At 39.5% G+C, this 22,626-nt stretch overlaps 1 protein-coding gene across 3 annotated transcripts in view; it reads left to right on the top strand.

Annotated features, from left to right (window-relative positions):
- The window catches only part of LOC115223260 (small subunit processome component 20 homolog), an 85,509-nt gene that overhangs the window by 54,468 nt on the left and 8,415 nt on the right, over positions 1 to 22,626 (top strand). For all 3 annotated transcript variants that reach the window (XM_029793762.2, XM_036512303.1, XM_036512304.1), the window contains 16 exons: positions 108 to 177; positions 1,782 to 1,835; positions 2,011 to 2,166; positions 5,143 to 5,298; positions 6,568 to 6,705; positions 7,047 to 7,327; positions 7,838 to 7,944; positions 8,807 to 9,075; positions 11,196 to 11,335; positions 13,049 to 13,205; positions 14,693 to 14,791; positions 15,396 to 15,563; positions 16,388 to 16,554; positions 17,196 to 17,337; positions 19,217 to 19,504; positions 20,322 to 20,453. In XM_029793762.2, coding sequence (XP_029649622.2) covers positions 108 to 177; positions 1,782 to 1,835; positions 2,011 to 2,166; positions 5,143 to 5,298; positions 6,568 to 6,705; positions 7,047 to 7,327; positions 7,838 to 7,944; positions 8,807 to 9,075; positions 11,196 to 11,335; positions 13,049 to 13,205; positions 14,693 to 14,791; positions 15,396 to 15,563; positions 16,388 to 16,554; positions 17,196 to 17,337; positions 19,217 to 19,504; positions 20,322 to 20,453 — 2,524 coding nt within the window. The remainder of the gene's footprint in view (positions 1 to 107; positions 178 to 1,781; positions 1,836 to 2,010; positions 2,167 to 5,142; positions 5,299 to 6,567; positions 6,706 to 7,046; positions 7,328 to 7,837; positions 7,945 to 8,806; positions 9,076 to 11,195; positions 11,336 to 13,048; positions 13,206 to 14,692; positions 14,792 to 15,395; positions 15,564 to 16,387; positions 16,555 to 17,195; positions 17,338 to 19,216; positions 19,505 to 20,321; positions 20,454 to 22,626) is intronic.

Genomic DNA, 22,626 nt, shown 5'->3' on the forward strand with positions numbered 1-22,626 from the left:
GGTTTAAGATGTTGTAAAATTGTTTCCACTTGTCATGTTACGTGTTTGGGTTAAAATATACAAAAACAAGAACCCAGTAACCTGTGTTTGTTTTTTGTTGTTTACAGACAGATGACTCATTTGTTGTTTACGATAAACCATGAAGAACCCAAGAAGTTATTGTATGATGTGATATTGGTAAGTTATAGCATAGGCTTTCATTTAAATAAAAATAACTAGATGCAGGAGTGGCTGTGTGGTAAGTAGCTTGTTTACGAACCACATGGTTCTGGGTTCAGTCCCACTGCGGGGCACCTTGGGCAAGTGTTTTCTACTATAGCCTCAGGTCGACCAAAGCCTTGTGAGTGGATTTGGTAGACGGAAACTGAAAGAAGCCCGTCGTATATATGTATATATATATGTGTATGTGTGTGTGTTTGTGTGTCTGTGTTTGTCCCCCTAGCATTGCTTGACAGCTGATGCTGGTGTGTTTATGTCCCCGTCACTTAGTGGTTCGGCAAAAGAGACCGATAGAATAAGTACTGGGCTTACAAAGAATAAGTCCTGGGGTCGAGTTGCTCAATTTAAGGCGGTGCTCCAGCATGGCCGCAGTCAAATGACTGAAACAAGTAAAAGAGTAAAAAAGAGTAAAGAGAGTGTGTGTAACACAGTTTATGTCAAAAACAGGCAAAGTCTGCTGTGCTTTCGAATACTCTGCATCTTTAATCCTTTAGTATTTAAACCGGCCAAAATATTTAATCTGTTTTATGTTCAAACTGACCAGATCCAGGCTCTCACACCTACCCCACAATGTTATTCTACATTAAGTAATTACACCATCAAGATCTTGAAGATATGAGATAATGCATGATTAATTCAAATCAATGGGAATCAATAAACATTATGTTTAATTGAATAATCTGAACACTAAAGGGTTAAATGCATCTGCCCTGGTTAAATACTACAACCTAAAAGTGTTGTTAGGGGAAACTGTGGAAGAGGAAGACAAGGTGGTATGGCGTGATCTCTGAATGTGGAACCTCGTGGAGGCTGGGACGAGTGACTGCGGCCTTTGTCTCTTTGCTGTGCTTGAGAAGACTCATGAAGCCAAGTGAAATCAGTCGTGGCCAGTGACATGTAAAAGGCACCCGTTACACTTTTGGGGCAGTTGGCATTAGGAAGGGCATCCAGCCATAGAAACCAAGCCAATAATCAGACTGGAACCTGGGGCAGCTCTCTGACTTACCAGTTCCAGTCAAGCCGTCTAACCCATGCCAGCATGGAAAACGGACGTTAAACGATGATAAAAACACATATATTAAGTATGTGACTGATTTTATATATGTGTGTGTATACATATATGTATATATATATAGAGAGAGAGATAGAGATTTATACTGTATGTTTGCACACACACACATGTACACATTTGTTTTGTGTTAATCTTAAGTTTTCCATGCTAGTATGGGTTAGATGGATGCATATAAATTAGACATTGTTTTTTCTAAAACTCTATGCCTCTGCCTCAAAACCAGAACAATTGGTGTAGATCTTACTCTAAGATAATACATATATATCTTCTATTAATCCATCACGATCCATGCCACATTAATCTAGGACAGTGCTTTTCAAACAGGAGAATTAAAAATTACTGCCAATTTTAGCAGTTTTATAACTTCTTGCGGAACCCCTGGACTGTACTGGCAGAACCCTAAGGTTCCGCGGAACACTGGTTGAAAACCACTGATCTAGGATAATGAACCAACATAATTGATGCCAATTTCTCTCCTTCCATTTTCCAGAAACTGTCCCAAAAAGACGACAACCTAAAAGACATTGGTGAAGTACTGTGTGGTGTAAGTATTATATCATTATTATTATTATTATTATTATGTGATTCTATGCCTGTGTTTATGTATCTCTATATTCATACCTCTGTGTGTATATGTGTCTGTATATTCATGTCTCTATGTGTATACATTTATATACTCATGTCTCTGTGTGTATATATCTCTCTCATTTTCCTTGTAGCTCAACTCTTGGAATCCCAAGAAACTTGAAGAAATCGATTACGACAGACGTCTTTCTGCCTTCAGTGCTGCTTCCAGATTAATTACCAAAATGGAAGTCTTGGACACAGATTTCATTGTTCCAATTATCTACAACTGCTGCCATTTTATTTCCACTGTCAGTATTCACTTCACATTTATTTATTATTTTCATTCGCTTTCTTTTGCCAAAATTCATTCCATTTGCTTATTCTTCATTATTGTTCTTCCTTGTCTTCTGGCTTTACCGTCAACAGCAGCAACAGTGGAGGCGCAGTGGCCCAGTGCTTAGGGCAGCGGACTCGCAGTCGGAGGGTCGCGGTTTCGATTCCCAGACTGGGCATTGTGTGTGTTTATTGAGCGAAAACACCTAAAGCTCCACGAGGCTCCAGCAGGAGGTGGTGGCGACCCCTGTTGTACTCTTTCGCCCCCAACTTTCTCTCACTCTTTCTTCCTGTTTCTTGTCCCCGACTTCCTACGCAACCGCTGAGCCTGGATGCGCATTCATCCATCCGTCGATGCTCTCGGTGTCGGGGGTTGACCTGCTTTCTTTTCTGCAGGTCTTACAAATAGCAAAGGACCATGTTTCGGACTTCTCCCATCTTGCGAGCTCTGGTACAAAGACCGTTCACTCAACAACAATTGCAACAGCAGCAACAATACCCCAAAATGAACCACATCTGTATCAGTGCAAGTCATTGGGTGTTACACTGGGTTAGGTACCCCTACCAAACAGTTTTGGGTCTGTATCATTTATCCTCCCCTGCAACACCATTAGTAAATGTATAAAGGGCATTTGAGGTAACTTTTGCATACAAGGAAAATAATACACAGTATCCATTCAAAAATAAAAGTATTTTAAAAAGATAAAAGAAACATTGAGTAAATTATGGTTGGGAAATAACAGTTGACTCAGAGTAGCTGCCCTCAGATTCCATTACAGCTTCAACACAACTCTGGAACCTGGAGCATGTGTTTCTCACTGTCTCAGGGAAGGTTTTCAAACATCTCCTTGATCTTGGTCACCAACTTGGTCTTGGTGTTACATGCAAAGTGGTTGGTGTCTTTCTCAACTGTGCCCCACTCATAGCAATCCATGGGATTACAGTTGGGGTCATTAGGAGGCCAGGAATTATAAACACCTTCCACGCTGCAATTGTTCAGTTTTGTCTCTTTCTGGGGGTGTGGCAAGGAGCCATATCCTGCTGCTACCCATATGGCTTTTCAGCAGTGACCCCTTCCAGCCAGGATTTGACCACAGTCTTCAGTAGCTTTGCATAGCTGTCTGAACTGAGCCTAAATCTTTGTTCAAAAAATATGGGTTGGCATGACATCACCTTCCCTCGAGACACACCTAAAGACCATCACAGTTTTGGGAGAATTTGATTTTCATGATGTCCATGTTACATCTTACACTCTTTATAGACTCCACAGATCATTTTGTCAGCATTTTGATTCCTGGCACAAATCATCCTGATACAGGTAACTCTTCCCCAATATTCAGGTGGCTTCCAGTCCTCCGTGTCAGCTAACTTTTTCTCAACTACAACTTGAATCCTTACCTTTTCCAACACCATTTATTGTTCCCTAAAACATTGAGATGTTCCTGAATAAAAAGACATAATCAATAGTCAAATTAGCCCGAACACCCTGTATTGGGCAGCTTTTAAGCTAGCTCCTATGGAGGGCTCTTCATTGGGCCTTGAGTAGAAGTGCCATTGAATAGTGAGAGAGGAGTCAAAGTGTGACACACTGACACACAAATTCGTTTTGGCATTTTTTATTATAAATATATGTATGTATATATATATGTGTGTGTGTATATATGTATGTATGCATGTGTCTATCTCTCTTCTCTCTCTCTCTCTCTCTCTCTCTATATATATATATATATATATATATATCATCATCATCATCATCATCATCATTTAGCGTCTGTTCTCCATGCTAGCATGGGTTGGACGGTTCGACCGGGGATCTGGGAAGCCAGAAGGCTACACCAGGCTCCAGTCTTATCTGGCAATGTTTCTACAACTGGATGCCCTTCCTAATGCCAACCACTCCGTGAGTGTAGTGGGTGCTTTTTACGTGCCACCCGCACAGGTGCCAGGCGAGGCTGGCAACGGCCACGGTCGGATTGGTGCATTTTATGTGCCACCAGCATGGAAGCCAGTCGAGGCGGCGCTGGCATCGGCCACGATTCGGATAGTGCTTTTTACGTACCACCTATCCAGGGGTCCTGGCATCTGCCAGGTACCAGTCATAGGATTGGTTCAATTTCGATTTCACTTGCCCCAACATGTCTTCGCAAGCAAAGGGGGTTGGCATGGGTGCCTATATATATATATATGTATATATGAAATCATCATCATTTTAATGTCCTCTTTTCTATACTTGCATGCATCACACAGAGCTCGTTGAGGTAGGGTGATATTGTCATGTTCATGGAAAATTGGAAACAAATGATGCTCGTTTACAACCATCACATGATGTCCAGGCAAGGGGATACATCACACACACACACACACTTATAACAATGACAATACTCCCTCTCTTCTTCTCTCTGTCTCTCTTCCTCTCTCTCTCTCTCTCTCTGTCTCTCACAGACCAAATGTAATATCAGAAAGGTTTGAATTCTTCATTAACCCTTTAGTGTTCGCATTATTCTGCCAAAACTAATGCTTTTTTATCCACATTGCCTTGAACTAATCAGGCATTATCTTGGAGCCATGAGATTTTGATGAGGTAGCTGTTAATTTTTAAAACGACATTGTAGGGTTGGTGTGAGAGACCAGACCTAGCCAGTTTGAACATAAAACAGGCAGAATACTTTTGGTCGGATATGGCCAGTTTAAATGCTAAAGGGTTAAACACACTGAAGCAGCTCTACAGAATCCCTCATCATTACTTCGTAGAAATTTAATCTGACTGTTTTTATTTTTTTTAACCTTTACATTTAACACAGATTTAAACAGATTGCTATCAGATTTTTTCCCTTCATGTCTTACCAATAGTCCTTGTGTATTATTTCTGAATCTTATAAGATGTTCCTGCCTCTTATAAGTTATTTCTCTCTGTCATCTTATAAGTTGTTCCTTTGACTTTTCCCATACAGGTTGATGATCTGTCAATACGCAATAGCAGTACGCAGTGTTTGCTAAACATTATCAACAAACTCACCGATTCTTCGTCAGAGAAACATATCTTTAATGAAATCATCATCAAGACTCTCTTGCCAAAAGTGAAACATGGCATCAAAAATCCCATCCAGGTAAGAATTCTTCTCCAAGCAATTATGAAAAATCTGTTATCATCGTCACCAGTTGTTACCCCCCAATATCGTCATCATTGCCACTAACACCATCATCATCATCATCATCACCACCACCATTGTCATCATTGCCACTACCATCATCATCATCATCATCACCACCACCATCGTCATCATTGCCACTAACACCATCATCATCATCATCACCACCGCCATCGTCATCATTGCCACTACCACCATCATCACCACCACCATTGTCATCATTGCCACTACCATCATCATCATCATCATCATCACCACCACCATCGTCATCATTGCCACTACCACCATCATCAACACCATCATCATCATCATCACCATCGTCATCATTGCCACTACCATCATCATCATCACCACCACCATTGTCATCATTGCCACTACCATCATCATCATCATCATCACCACCACCATTGTCATCATTGCCACTACCACCATCATCATCACCATCGTCATCATTGCCACTACCACCATCATCATCATCATCATCATCATCACCACCACCATCGTCATCATTGCCACTACCACCATCATCACCACCACCATCGTCATCATTGCCACTACCATCATTATCATCACCACCACCACCATCATCATCACCACCACCATCGTCATCATTGCCACTACCATCATCATCATCACCACCACCATCATCATCATCATCACCACCACCATCGTCATCATTGCCACTACCATCATTATCACCACCACCATCGTCATCATTGCCACTACCACCATCGTCATCATTGCCACTACCACCATCGTCATCATTGCCACTACCACCACCATCGTCATCATTGCCACTACCACCATCATCATCATCATCATCCTTGCTAATACTATTGTTGCCACCATCACCTCCATCAACATCATTATTAATCATGACCATCACCCTTCCCACGACCACCACCACCACAACCATCGTCTTATCATCACTAACATCATTATCATCATCATCATTTTAACACTTTTCCATACTCACATGTCTCAGGTGGACCTTATTGAGGCAGCTGAAACAATAATTCTGCCCCACCCCCCTCCACCCATCTTTTTCCTTTCGTGAGATGAAAATCCATTTGGTTCTCTAAAATCGTAGAAATAGATGAGGGGAGGTTTAGATCCCTGGATGCCTGTGATTAAGGGTCACTGTGGTGATTCAGCTGACTTTTTTGTTTGTTTGCCGATATTGACAATTAATTAACTAACAAATGTCCTTTTTTTCTTAATTTGCAGGGCGTTTGCCGAGAATATTTTACCATCTTGCGAGCAATTGCTGTAAAGTTCTCTTCCAAGAAACCATTTGATGATCTCGTTAAGCTGACAGACAACGATAAAGATATTGATTTCTTTGAGAACATGAAGAATATCAAGGTAAGAAAGCTTGCAAGGGGAGGGTGTTGCAATTGTTGGAACAGCAAGGTGAGAAAGTTTACAAAGGAAGGGTGTTGCAATTATTGGAATAGCATGATAAGAAAGCCTGCAAGGGGAGGGCATTGCAGTTGTTGGAATAGCAGCGTAAGGAAGTCTACGAGGGGCATATATTTAAGAGTTCGGCTGTGCCAATATTTGACAAACAATGCAACCAAGATATCTGTGATGGCTCAGGTAACATTGTTGTAAATAGGTACCATGAGGTGGTACATTGCAATTTCCACTAAACTGACTTAGTTGCTGTCTTCTTTGGTGTTGTCTAACTCCCACTTCTCTTACAGGTACAGAGACGGTCTCGAGCCCTGCGACGCCTGGCAGCAAAACTCGGCACTTACAACATGTCGCAGGAGGCCCTCACTCGTTACCTCCTCCCACTGGCATCGAGCATTATACAGAGGGAGCACAAACAGATGGAAGGGATCCAGGAGAGGGCTATCGAGCTTTTGGGCTCCCTTTGTGGTCTGATATCATGGAAAGTTTATCTGCAACAGCTTCGGTTTTACGTGAAGAAAATGGTAATGCCAAGGAACAACAAATGTCAGAACCAAAAGCTTTTGGTCAGGTGAGTACACAAGGAATTCTTTGATTGAGACGATGAAGGAAGGGTACAGTGGCATCTATTTATGCACCTTGGACAAGGGTTTTCTTTTATAATCCTGGGTTAGTCAGGGCCTTATGAACAAATTTGCCAGACAAAAACTGTTTGTGTACACAACACCATCTTAACTGCGGTGGCGTTGTTGTTGTTATTACTATTATTATTATTATTATCATTATTAATTATTATTATTATTATTATTATTACTATTAAGGCAGTAAGCTGGCAGAATCATTACTATGTCAGACAAAATACTTCATGGCATTCCGCCATGGTCAACCTTGCTTTTCATCCTTTCAGGGTTGATAAATTAAGTACCAGTTGCATACTGGGGTCGATCTAATTGACTGGTCCCCTTCCCCCAAAATTTCAAACCTTGGGCCTAGAGTAGAAAGGATTATTATTATTATTATTATTAATATTATTATACAGTCATTATGTCTTATTCTTTTGCTGTTTGTGTCTCTCCTGCAGGGTTGTGGTGACCATTCTGGACCGTTTCCACTTTGATTTGTCCAACAGTAGCTATGAGAGTGACCAGGACAAAGGACCGTTCGGAAAATACTTACAAGACAACCAAGGTTTGTATCTACGACTTTGTATTTGTTGTTGTTGTTAATTATGGTGGAAGCACTCCGTCGGTTACGACGACGAGGGTTCCGGTTGATCCAATCAACGGAACAGCCTGCTCGTGAAATTAACGTGTAAGTGGCTGAGTACTCCACAGACACGAGTACCCTTAACGTAGTTCTCGGGGATATTCAGCGTGACACAGAGAGTGACAAGGCCGGCCCTTTGAAATACAGGTACAACAGAAACAGGAAGTAAGAGTGAGAGAAAGTTGTGGTGAAAGAGTACAGCAGGGATCACCACCATCCCCTGCCGGAGCCTTGTGGAGCTTTAGGTGTTTTCGCTCAGTAAACACTCACAACGCCCGGTCTGGGAATCGAAACCGCGATCCTACGACTGCGAGTCCGCTGCCCTAACCACTGGGCCATTGCGCCTCCACTGTTGTTAATTATAACCACGTATCAGCTCTAGTCAAAGATATTCCAACTGCGACCATTCCACATAACTTTTGTAGATCATACTGTTGTTTATAACCCCAGGTCAATTCTGTGACCACTCCATACAACATTGTATTGTGCTTCTTCGTTCGTTCATCGTTTAACATCCGCTTTCCATGCTAGCATGGGTTGGACGATTTGACTGAGGACTGGCTAACCAGATGGCCGCACCAGGCTCCAATCTGATCTGGCAGAGTTTCTACAGCTGGATGCCCTTCCTAATGCCAACCACTCCGAGAGTGTAGTGGGTCCTTTTACGTGCCGCCCGCATGAGGGGCCAGTCAGACGGTACTGGCAACGGCCATGCTCAAATGGTGCTTTTTACATGCCACCTGCATATATTGTAATACTCTTGTACTCTTTTTTCTATTTGCAGGGAGTACAGAACAGACCGGACTAAATGATGATGATGACGATGATAATAATGATGATGCTGACAATGATGATGACGATGATGATGGCAATGACGACGGTTCCCCCGTCGGTACTGTTGAAGAATTGACCGATGCCAATTACAGCGAAGTTAAAGACAAGAAAGGAAATGTTGTAAAATTCTTGGTCTGTCCTGAAGAAATGGCTAACGCTATCCACAAGACGATTCTCAGGAACATCATTCCGATGTTGTACAAAGTCCTTGTGAAGAGAGTAAGGGAAATTCCATTCTTCTTTTGAGATAATGCCAATGTAGAACGGCAATGTTAGCAAGGCAGGTGTGTGTGTGGGGATGGGGTGTGGGTACCGAAAGATGTCTTGTGACAGTTCTTTGGAAATGTAGTGTTTATGTTTTTTTTTTGTTTTTCTTTTACTGGTTTCAGTCATTTGACTGCGGCCATGCTGGAGCACCGCCTTTTAGTCGAGCAAATCGACCCCAGGACTTATTCTTTGTAAGCCCAGTACTTACTCTGTCGGTCCCTTTTGCCGAACCACTAAGTTACGGGGACGCAAGCACACCAGCATCGGTTGTCAAGCGATGTTGGGGAGACAAACACAGACACACCCACACATACACACACATACATATATATATATATATGACAGGCTTCTTTCAGTTTCCGTCTACCAAATCCACTCACAAGGCTTTGGTCGGCCCTAGGCTATAGTAGAAGATACTTGCCCAAGGTGTCACGCAGTGGGACTGAACCCGAAACCATGTGGTTGGTAAGCAAGCTACTTACCACACAGCCACTCCTACGCCTATGTGTTCGTTTATCTTTTATCTTTTACTTGCTACAGCCGTTGGCCATGCTGGGGCACCACCTTGAAGAATTTTTAGTCAAATGAATCGACCCCAGTACTTCTTTTGGTTTTGCAAAGTGCCGTACTCCTTCAAACAGTCTCTTTTGCAGAATTGGTAATTTACAGAAGCGTAGACACATCAATACTGGTTGTCAAGCTGTCATGGGACACACAGACACATGCACACACATATAAGTGATGGGCTTCTTTCAGTTTCCATTTAACAAATCCCCTCACAAGGGCTTTGGTTGGCCTGAGGCTATAGTTATAGTCTTTGAGTAAAAACTCAATTAATTCAGATATTTAAGGGGGAAATAAATGTAAAAGAATGAAAAATTAAGCATTTTTTTTTTTTTTTTGTGTGTTGCTTTCCAACCACATGGTTCCAGGTTCAGTCCCACTGTGTGGCACCTTGGACAAGTGTCTTCTACTACAATCTCGGGCTGAACAAAGCCTTGTGAGTGGATTTGGTAGATGAAAACTGAAAGAAGCCCATCGTATATGTGTGTGTGTTTGTCCCTCCACCATTGCCTGGCAACCGATGTTGGTGTGTTTTATGTCCCTGTTACTTAGCAGTTCGGCAAAAAGAGACCGACAGAATAAGTACTGGGCTTACAAAGAATAAGTCGATTTGTTCGAGTAAAGGTGGTGTAGTCAAATAACTGAAGCAAGTAAAAGAGTAAAAGAATATATATATATATATATATATATATATATATATATATTTCTTTACTACCCACAAGGGGCTAAACACAGAGGGGACAAACAAGGACAGACAAAGGGATTAAGTCGACTACATCGACCCCAGTGCGTAACTGGTACTTAATTTATCGACCCCGAAAGGATGAAAGGCAAAGTCGACCTCGGCGGAATTTGAACTCGGAACGTAACGACAGACGAAATACGGCTACGAATTTCGCCCGGCGTGCTAACGTTTCTACCAGCTCGCCGCCTTGTATCTATAAAATATGTTACAATTACTCAATAGTCAAGATAAAACTCTGAGTTTCAGATGCCGAAGTGGAAATCCACAACACCATCTCTTCGGTTATCTGGCCATCTGAAAAAACGCTATGAAAAAATACCGTTATATAAAGGGAAATTACTGTATTATAATTCTACTCGCGAACCCACGTGCGTACTTATACGTCACTATGAAAACGTACACATCTTCACTCGCATTTTTCGCCAAATATATACGCATATATATATATATACAAACTCATACACACACACATGCGTACCGTAAAAGTTCATACATACGTCTATATGCGCACAAACACAAGAAAAACCATGGTTAAAGGTAACAGAAAAAAACATAAGGAAGTATACAAAGCATAAAAACCACGTTCATATACGGACATGCCCTTATGCACTCATATACACACATGCCCATATATGTACATACCCACACGTGTTTATATATGCATACACACACACGCATATACGAAAAATGAATATACAATGGCTCCCCCCCTTAAAAAAACCCTATATATATGTATATATATTTTGTTTTTGGTTTTTTCCAGGTGAAAAGTGAAAGTGAACACAAGTTGGCCAAGAAATCTCTTGCGGATGAATTCGAGATTGTCCGAGTACCTGTTGCCCTGGCAATCGTCAAACTGTTACATGTCGTCCCCAGAGATTCCCTCAAGTCTTTCTTACCAAAGTAATTATTCTTCAGGGTCCTTTTCCTTGTTGTTTGTATTAGGGGCCGATACACACACACACTTACACACATGTCTGTATGTATGTATATCTTATTCTTTTACTTGTTTCAGTCATTTGAGTGCGGCCGTGCTGGAGCACCACCTTAAAGGGTTATAGTCGATCAGATCGACCCCAGGACATTTTTTTAAAGCCTGGTACTTATTCTGTCGGTCTCTCTTTCCGAACTGCTAAGTTACTGGCACATAAACACACCAACACTGATTGCCAAGCGGCAATGGGATGGGGGTGGGGACAAACACAGAATACAAACACACACACACACACACATATATATATATTTATTCAATAGGCTTCTTTCAGTTTCCGTCTACCAGATTCACTCATAAGGCTTTGGTCAGACTGACGCTACAGTAGAAGAGCTTTACAAAGATGCCGTGTAGTGGGACTGAACCCGGAACTATGTGGTTGGGAAGCAAGCTTCTTACCACACAGCCACACCTGTCCTTATATTTAACCCTTTTGTTACCATATTTCTGTTGAAATCTTCATTTTCATTGCTTTTGAGGATTCCCATGATTCTGCTGCCATCCAATTCCATTAATATGAATTTCAGTCGGGAGCTCGGGTCATAGGGAATCTTTCATTAGCTGATCACACAACCATGGCCACCACCCCTATGGAAGCATCACAGTTATTCTCTTGGTAGATCTTGGTGATCCTGACCATTGGTCATCTAGGATTCCTCTGCTCAGCATTAAGGTTAGAAGCACCATTGGATCAGTTCAGCTCTTCCACTACCTCTTCGCAATCCGCCATACTGCAGTCCCATGACTTCACTATATCCCTGGCAGGGTAAGAAGTTTGTTTCTTGAGATAATCCAGGATTAATCCAATGAGGTCTGCAACCTCCACTCCATCGTAGCTTCCCATGGAGATTTCAAAAAGTGAGTCACCTGTTTTGATTCGATAGGTGTCATGACAATACACAAGTAAATTTTTAGTATTAATAACCATTTTAATATCAATGTTACTAATCCTAGTGAATTACCTTCTGAAGTCCAGATTTGTTAGGAGGAGAGATATGAATATAGAAAGATCATCATCATCATCATTTAATGTCCATTTTCCATGCTGGCATGGGTTGAATGGTTTGATAGGAGCTGGCAAGCCAGGGAGGTTCACTAGGCTCCAGTTGTCTGTTGTGGCATGGTTTCTATGGCTGGATGCCCTTCCTAACGCAAACCACTTTACAAGGTGTACTGGATTTTTTTTATGTGGTGCCAACATTCATGGGATCACCAAGTAGCTTGCAAGACAACAGATTCCACAACATCAAATTTGGTGAACCTGCAGGTTGCAGAGTTCTCTTTACCATTAATCAGTCCATAATAGCATCCCTGCAGCCATTTTGATATCGGAATTGACAACATCGTGTATTTAACCCTTATGTCTCTGAAACTTAGTAGGGCCAATGAGCCTTGCATTTAAGATTGAAAATAAAATTAGGTTTGTGGTCTTTAAGTGTATTGTAGGCAGATTGCATAGAGCTGCTGTCAATGTAGCCTTCTATCACCAACCAAGTAGCTAACTCCTCGATGAATATATTTAGGAGACAGGTAGTATTGAACCGAGAACCTTCTTATTCCAAACTTCTTAATGACATTGTCATATCTGGTTTTATTAATTTAAAAAAATGTTCACTTCATTTCAGAGTGATCCTGCGAATATGTGAGTTTTTAAGATCTCGCTCTCTTGACATACGCAAATCAGCTCGTGACACCCTCACAAAGATTGCCACAGTAATTGGTCCTGGTTACTTACCTTGTATTACGTATGAGTTGCGTTCAGCCCTTTCCAGAGGTTACCAGGTAAGTGGAGAACGGGAAAGAGAAAACAGTATGTGAGAGTTGGTTGTAGAATCGAAATTTTCAAAATAGTTTAGTAAACCAAAGTCAATATATATTTGTTTTTGTTACTCTCTTTTTACTCTTTTACTTGTTCCATGCTGGAGCACTGCCTTTAGTTGAGCAAATCGGCCCCAGGACTTATTCTTTGTAAGCCTAGTACTTATTCTATCGGTCTCTTTTGCCGAACTGCTAAGTTACGGGGACGTAAACACACCAGCATCGGTTGTCAAGCGATGTTGGGGGGGAAAAAACACACACACACACACATATATATATATACATATATATATATATATATATATACGACGGGCTTTTTTCAGTTTCCGTCTACCAAATCCACTCACAAAGCTTTGGTCGGCCCGAAGCTATGGTAGAAGACACTTGCTCAAGGTGTCACACAGTGGGACTGAACCCGGAACCATGTGGTTCGTAAGCAAGCTACTTAGCACACAGCCACTCCTGCGCCTATTATGTCTGTTTTTCCATGCAAACATTTGTTAGATAAATATAATATTGAGGCACAGGACATATTTCCTGTTACAAACCCTGCGCTGTTTTCAAATAGCAGATCTCCTATTCAATGTCTTCAAAAGCACTGAATCAATGAAGGATTTGTTGACAGGGGAAATGTCAACAAACGTCACCTCCTCTTGTAGCTTGGTGTCTTTTCACATGAAGCAGGCAGAATGTAAACATTTGTGCCTCTATACATTCACACACACATTTATACGCATGTATGTATATATGTACATACATACATATATACATATATGGCATGGTTGTATGGTTAAGAAGTTTGCTTCTTAAACCATTTGCTTCCTGGTTCAATTCCACTGCATGGCACCTTAGGCAAGTGTCTTTTACTATAGCCCCAGGTTAACCAAAGCTTTGCAAGAGGCTATGGTTGGTGGAAACTGAAAGAAGCCCATCTTATATATATATATGTGTGTGTGACTTGGTGCCTCTTTATCTTTACATCATGTGATTGTTGTAAATGAGCATCACCGTCATACAGGTGGTGTCCTTTGTTTTCAAATCTTTTGTGAAAAGTTGTCCAACCATGGGGAAATATTACTTCAATGGAAACGGGTGAGGGTTTTTTGACAGGAAGGACATCCAGCGTTAGAAAACCTGCCTTATCAAATTCCGAATTCCATACAAGCAGGGAAAAAGTGGACATTGAAAACAATGATGATGATAATGATTGATGTATAGACACACGTGTGTGTGTGTGTGTGTGTATACATACTTTGAAATGTTGTATATTACAAATTCAGTCATATTGCAAGTGATAGGTGGTATGTTTGTGTAAGAGGAAGTGTTGACTGGCAGGTAGAGCTTGTGGAGAAGATGAGGTTGAGGAAGAAGGGGGAGAGAGACATGGCTGTTAAGGCAATGGTGATTGTTTTGATGATGATGATGATAATGTTGTTCTTCTCCTCCAACAGCTTCACATTCTTGGATTCACAGTCCATTCTGTTCTCAATGCAATGGTGGGACAGTTAAAAGCCGGAGATTTGAACCCTTGTTGTAAGAGTTTAATTGAAGTGAGTATTATTATTATTACTACTACTACTACTACTTTGACTTTCATTCTTTTGGGTTTGATAAAATAAATACCAGTCAGATACTGGGGGTAAACCATCTTCACAGAATTTCAGGACTTGCGTCTGTAGTAGAAAGAGTTGTTGTTGTTCTTGTTACCACCACCACTACTGTCCATTATACCTATTTCTTTACTACCCACAAGGGGCTACACACAGAGAGGACAAACAAAGACAGACAAACGGATTAAATCGATTATATCGACCCCAGTGCGTAACTGGTACTTATTTAATCGACCCCGAAAGGATGAAAGGCAAAGTCGACCATGGCGGAATTTGAACTCAGAACGTAGCGGCAGAAGAAATACTGCTAAGCATTTCGCCCTGGTGTGCTAACGTTTCTGCCAGCTCACTGCCCTATCCATTATACAGTCAAATGAAATGTCTTGTGATAATTGTTTTCTGGGTTTGGCTGGGGTTTGCTCCCCAACTGCATGGTAAGCAGAAAAAAGGGGTCCATCATATTTCTGCTATCAAATAAAAAAAATTTTTTTTAAAGTTTTGTCTGAGATAATTTAATTTTATTTTCTCGTTACATTCTGTCAAGATTTTTAATGAAGACATCTTTGGAATGGTTGCTGAAGAGAAAACGGTCGATGCCATCACGTCCAACTTTATAGAAGCTCAGACCTGTAAAAGCATTTACTCATACAGATTCCTGGCCAGATTCATCACCAAAAGTCACATTACTCAGTTGATTGCTCCTCTCAAAGACGTAAGTCTGATTATTATATTTCTACAATATGGCCTGTGAGGGTGGGGCAAAAATATTACCATGTGGTGGGGTTTTTTTTTAATGGGTATTTTGATTTCATAATTTGTTGGGTTTTTTTAACCCTTCTGTTGCCATGTTTCTGTTGAACTACAGAGCTTTTGGTCTGTGGGGTACTTTGCCTAAGATCCCACTGTGTCTTCTGGCGACCTGCTGTGCTTGAAGAGACCTATTGAGTCAAGTACATCAACATCAAAATAAAAATCAAATGGAAATTGTAGTTGTGATACCTATGCCGGTGGCACGTAAAAAGCACCATCCGAACGTGGCCGATGCCAGCACCGCCTTGACTGGCTTCCATGCTGGTGGCACGTAAAAAGCACCCACTACACTCACGGAGTGGTTGGTGTTAGGAAGGGCATCCAGCTGTAGAAACACTGCCAGATCAGATTGGAGCCTGGTGCAGCCTCTTGGCTTCCCAGACCCCGGTCAAATCGTCCAACCCATGTTAGCATGGAAAACGGACATTAACCCTTTAGTATTTAAACCGGCCATATCCGGCCAAAATATTTAATCTGTTTTATGCTCAAACTGACCAGATCCAGGCCCTCACACCTACCCTACAATGTTATACTACGTTAAGTAATTACACCATCAAGATCTTGAAGATATGAGATAATGCATGATTAATTCAAATCAATGGGAATCAATAGGCATTATGTTTGATTGAATAATCTGAACACTAAAGGGTTAAATGTTGATGATGATGATGATGAGGATGAGACAGTATTGCAACCTTCACTTCTCTTTCTTCATTTCTCTTTCAGATCCTTGACACTAGTTCCAACCAAAATACCATTAAGAAAGTCGGCAATATTCTCCAGAAGATTCTTGCTGGTCTTTTACTAAACCATGACTTTGAAACCAAAGACCTCTTAGTCTTTGTTCACAGTTTGGTCCTTCAAACTCTGCCATTACTAGCAAAAGACAAACAGTAGGTGGACGTTTTATTTGTACTTTAAACCTCTTGCTGTTTTTTTTATTGTTGTTGTATGTTTGAAGGATAGAGGGTCTGTATATGGTGAGGGCAGAGCGCTTGGATGAGAGGCAGATAATCTGTTGATTGTAAGAAATAAATGGCAGTTAATCCAATTGTATCAGATTAAGAATAGCAAATGAAATCATCCGTGAAAATAGGTGGAATTTGGGGTAAATTAGGTTTTAGATTATGTATCAGATTAATTGTTGATGATGCCAACCATTTGTAGAATTCTCTCTAATTTGTGATGTTTTTTCTTACTTGAGACGCGTGGCTTAGTGGTTAGGGTGTCAGCATCATGGTTGTAAGATTGTGGTTTCGATTCCTGGACCAGGTGACGTGCTGTGTTCTTGAGCAAAACACTTCATTTTATGTTGCTCCAGTCCACTCAGCTGGCAAAAATGAGTAATGCTGCGATGGACTGGCGTCCCGTCCAGCTGGGGAACACATATGACATTGAAACCGGGAAATCGGGCCCATGAGCCTGGCTAGGCTTTAAAAGGGCGCGTTTATTTTTGTTGTGGTGCACCTGAGCACTGTATACAATAATTTCATTATTATTATTATTATTATTATTTGAAATTGTTTAATTATAGGGAGAAAAATAAGAAAAAAGATGAACCTGGTTTGAGACCAGAAAGTTGTTTAATTATACCGAAAGCGCCGAGACGTGATGAGAAAAAGGCAAAACTCATGAAGAAAACCAACTTCCATGTTTTGGCTGAATTTGGTCTTCAGGTGAGTTGACCCCTGTTGTAGCTCTTGGATTATAATTATGCATTTGTTTTATCTGCTATTTAACCGTTTAACATTCTGATTATTCTGTCAAATGTTTATTGCTTATTTAATCACGTAATTTTCAGTTAATTATGCCTTATCTCGTAGCTTTGAGGTCTCAACGATGTGATTGTATATTTCTGGAATGGCATTGTAGGGTAGGTGGGAGAGGTCAAATCTGTCCAGTTTGAACATAAAACAGATAAACTATTTGGGTTGAATGTGGCTGATTTAAACAGTAAAAGGTTTAATGTTTGTTGTGTCTATTGCTTAACCCTTTAGCATTTAAACTGGCCATATCCGGCCAAAAGTATTCTGCCTGTTTTATGTTCAAACTGGCCAGATCTGGTCTCTCACACCAACCCTACAATATCGTTTTAAAAATTAACAGCTACCTCATCAAAATCTCAAAGCCACAAGATAATCCATGATCAGTTTAAAACAATGTGGATAAAAAAGGATTAATTTTGGCAGAATAATGTGAACACTAAAGGGTTAAGGAAGACACCCTGTTCACTGGGTAAATATATCTTCTGTTCCTTTAGTTTGTTCCTTCTTTGTGTCACCCATCACTCCTCTCTTACTATTACGAACATTCATTCACAGAACTGTAATACTCTAGACCCCAGCCTTGCTCCCATCTTTTATTAATCTGCTTCAACTATTGGCCTTTGACCTTCTTGATACAAATCCACCCAAGGCTACTTCTGGTTTTATGAAGCAAACTTCCTGTTTTAAAGTGATCTAAAGGGAAAAAAAAACTCTTAAAATTTCAACTCTCTCTTTACTCGTTTACTTGTTTCAGTCATTTCACTGTGGCCATGCTGGAGCACTACCTTTAGTTGAGCAAATCGACCCCACGACTTATTCTTTGTAAACCTAGTGCTTATTCTATCAGGCTTTTTTGCCGAACTGCTAAGTTACGGGGATGCAAGCACACCACCAATGGTTGTCAAGCGATGTTGGGGGGACAAACACAGACACACAAACATATACACACACACACACACACATATATATTGGGCTTCTTTCAGTTTCCATCTACCAGATCCACTCACAAGGCTTTGGTCGGCCTGAGGCTATAGTAGAAGACACTTGCCCAAGGTGCCACGCTGTGGGACTGAACCTGGAACCATGTGGTTCGTAAGCAAGCTACTTACCACACAGCCACTCCTAAGTTAATTTATGTTTCAAACACTTGCTTAATAATTGTTAATTAAGTGTTTGGGGCATAAATTAACTTTAAATTTTGACTTCTAATTATTAATAGCTAGCTTAAAAGCCAGACTTTTGGCCGGATATGGCCGGTTTAAATGCTAAAGGGTTAAATCATTTCCCAATGCTGGATGTTCAAGAACCAAATGGACAAATTTTCAATCCTGGTATCATCCTGATTCTAAAAAAAGTATATGTCTATTTGGAGCAAATGTAGACTCCAAATTGTCTCCCTTTTCCTTCTCAATATGAATTATCATTAACAATAATGAATTGTTCTTTTTATTACAAGTGTAGCTATAATTATCATTACAGACTCAGTGTTAAATTTTATTACAGCCATAATCATAATTATCGTTTAGATGTAATTATAGCTATCATTATGAGTATAATTACAATTATCATTACAGGTGCAATATTAAATTTAGCTATATTTTTATGTTTTTTATCACTGTACATCTATAAGAGACACTGTCTCTAGACAAATACCTCATTTAAATAGGCTTTCCATGATGCATCTACTTTAAGTATTATCAACAGATTGCTATTTAAATGTATAATTGCTTATTTTCATTCTTTGTTGGTTATTCATCTCTGATATTTACCATTTTTATATAACTTTCAGCTCCTGTATTTCACATTTAAAAAGTCCCGATTAAAATCCACCGAGCAAGGACACTTAGAATTATTGGATCCGTTCACTGGCATTCTGATTGATTCCATAGAATCGAAGCATCTTCCGATGGTGATCTTCTCACTGAAATCTCTGAATATCATGATGAAATATCCGCTGCCTTCCATTCAAAAGAACATCACACTCCTCGCCAACCACTTGTTTTCTCTGCTGAACAGTTATGGGTCTTCCGGTGCCGCTCGGGGGAAAAACGGTGAACTGATTTCAGTCATTTTTAAGGTATACACACCATTATCCACTTTGTTATCATCATCAGCAGCAGCATCACCTCCATCCCCTCCTCCTTCTCATCCTTCTTTCTTTTCCTCCTCCTCCTGCCTCCTTTTCTTCCCCCCCTCCTCTTGCTGCTTCTTCCTCTTTTCTACTTCTATCTCCTCCTCCTCCTCCTGTCACTTCTTCTTTTCTTCCCCCTCCTCCTCCGCCTGCTTCTTCCTTCTCCTCCTTTCCTTGTCGATAAATTAAGTACCAGTAAAACACTGGGGTTGATGTAATTGACTTAGCCTCAAATTTCAGGCATTGCACCTATAATAGAAAGGATTCATCATCATCATCATTATCATCATCATCATTTAACGTCCGTTCTCCATGCTAGCATGGGTTGGACGGTTCGACCGGGGATCTGGGAAGCCAGAAGGCTGCACCAGGCTCCAGTCTGATCTGGCAGTGTTTCTACAGCTGGATGCCCTTCCTAACGCCAACCACTCCGAGAGTGTAGTGGGTGCTTTTTACGTGCCACCGGCACAGGTGCCAGGCAGGCTGGCAACGGCCACGATTGGATTGGTCCTTTTTACATGCCACCGGCACGGAAAATTATTATTATTATCATTATTATTATTCTTTGTGACATCTCCTTTTAGTGAACTCTTCTATCAATCCTATCTTGGAATTCTTTCAACCAGTCATCTTCCTGTCTGCTGCCAAACACTGACATCCCACCCCTACTCCACAGACATCAACCTGTCTCCCTCCACTCAGTTAACTTCCTAATGAAACTCTTCCTTTCACCTGTCATCTCGTTTTTGTTTCCGTTCTGCAGTCAATCACAATCCTGGTGCGAGAGATTCACATCTACCAACTTCGGCAGGACCAGTTGAAGGTTTTATTGATATACTGTGAGGAAGACATCATGGACTACACACGGCAGGCCTGTGCATTCAACTTGATCAAGGTGAGAGTTCAAGAAAGGATTTGATTCAATGACTCTTTGGCCAGCATTAATTACTTGCAATGTTTACCAGATTTGGCCCTTTCGTTCCCATATTTCTGTTGAAATACTTTTCCTTTGCTTTCTCTTTCTCTTTTACTTGTTTCAGTCATTTGACTGCGGCCATGCTGGAGCACCGCCTTTAATCGAGCAAATCGACCCCGGGACTTATTCTTTGTAAGCCCAGTACTTATTCTATCAGTCTCTTTTGCCGAACCGCTAAGTGACGGGGACGTAAACACACCAGCATCGATTGTCAAGCAATGCTAGGGGGACAAACACAAACACACAAACACACACATATATATATACATATATACGACAAGCTTCTTTCAGTTTCCGTCTACCAAATCCACTCACAAGGCATTGGTCGGCCCGGGGCTATAGCAGAAGACACTTGCCCAAGGTGCCACGCAGTGGGACTGAACCCGCAACCATGTGGTTGGTTAGCAAGCTACTTAGCACACAGCCACTCCTGCTTAAATATTAATCTTGAAAATATTAAAGAATTTTGTAAAAAACCTTTGTTGTGATGAAGCTTATGCTCAGAAACTAAATTAACAGGAAATTTTGAAGGAAGGTTTTAATTTAGATCACTTTAACCCTTTAGTTACCCTATTACTGTTGAAAAACACTGTTTGTTTGAATTAGTTTTGAAATAATAAAGAATTTAGTGAAATAACTGTCTTTATTTAAGCTGATGTTTGGAACATAAATTAACATAAAATTTTGATTTAACATAAGATTTTATAATTAACATAAATTAACATGAGATTTTATAATTAACATAAATTAACATAAGATTTTAATTTAGATCACTTTAACCCTTTAGTTACCCTATTACTGTTGAAAAACACTGTTTGTTTGAATTAGTTTTGAAATAATGAAGAATTTAGTGAAATAACTGTCTTTATTTAAGCTGATGTTTAGAACATAAATTAACATAAAATTTTGATTTAACATAAGATTTTATAATTAACATAAATTAACATAAGATTTTAATTTAGATCACTTTAACCTTTAGTTACCCTATTACTGTTGAAAAACACTGTTTGTTTGAATTAGTTTTGAAATAATAAAGAATTAGTGAAATAACTGTCTTTATTTAAGCTGATGTTTAGAACAAATTAACATAAAATTTTGATTTAACATAAGATTTTATAATTAACATAAATTACATAAGATTTTAATTTAGATCACTTTAACCCTTTAGTTACCCTATTACTGTTGAAAAACACTGTTTGTTTGAATTAGTTTTGAAATAATAAAGAATTTAGTGAAATAACTGTCTTTATTTAAGCTGATGTTAGAACAAATTAACATAAAATTTTGATTTAACATAAGATTTTTAATTAACATAAATTACATAAGATTTTATAATTAACATAAATTAACATAAGATTTTAATTTAGATCACTTTAACCCTTAGTTACCCTATTACTGTTGAAAAACACTGTTGTTTGAATTAGTTTTGAAATAATAAAGAATTTAGTGAAATAACTGTCTTTATTAAGCTGATGTTTAGAACATAAATTAACATAAAATTTTGATTTAACATAAGATTTTATAATTAACATAAATTAACATAAGATTTTAATTTAGATCACTTTAACCCTTTAGTTACCCTATTACTGTTGAAAAACACTGTTTGTTTGAATTAGTTTTGAAATAATAAAGAATTTAGTGAAATAACTGTCTTTATTTAAGCTGATGTTTAGAACAAATTAACATAAAATTTTGATTTAACATAAGATTTTATAATTAACATAAATTAACATAAGATTTTAATTTAGATCACTTTAACCCTTTAGTTACCCTATTACTGTTGAAAAACACTGTTTGTTTGAATTAGTTTTGAAATAATAAAGAATTTAGTGAAATAACTGTCTTTATTAAGCTGATGTTAGAACAAATTAACATAAAATTTTGATTAACATAAGATTTTATAATTAACATAAATTAACATGAGATTTTATAATTAACATAAATTAACATAAGATTTTAATTTAGATCACTTTAACCCTTTAGTTACCCTATTACTGTTGAAAAACACTGTTTGTTTGAATTAGTTTTGAAATAATGAAGAATTTAGTGAAATAACTGTCTTTATTAAGCTGATGTTTAGAACATAAATTAA

Source organism: Octopus sinensis, linkage group LG22 (genome assembly GCF_006345805.1).
Source record: "Octopus sinensis linkage group LG22, ASM634580v1, whole genome shotgun sequence".
NCBI lineage: Eukaryota > Metazoa > Mollusca > Cephalopoda > Octopoda > Octopodidae > Octopus > Octopus sinensis.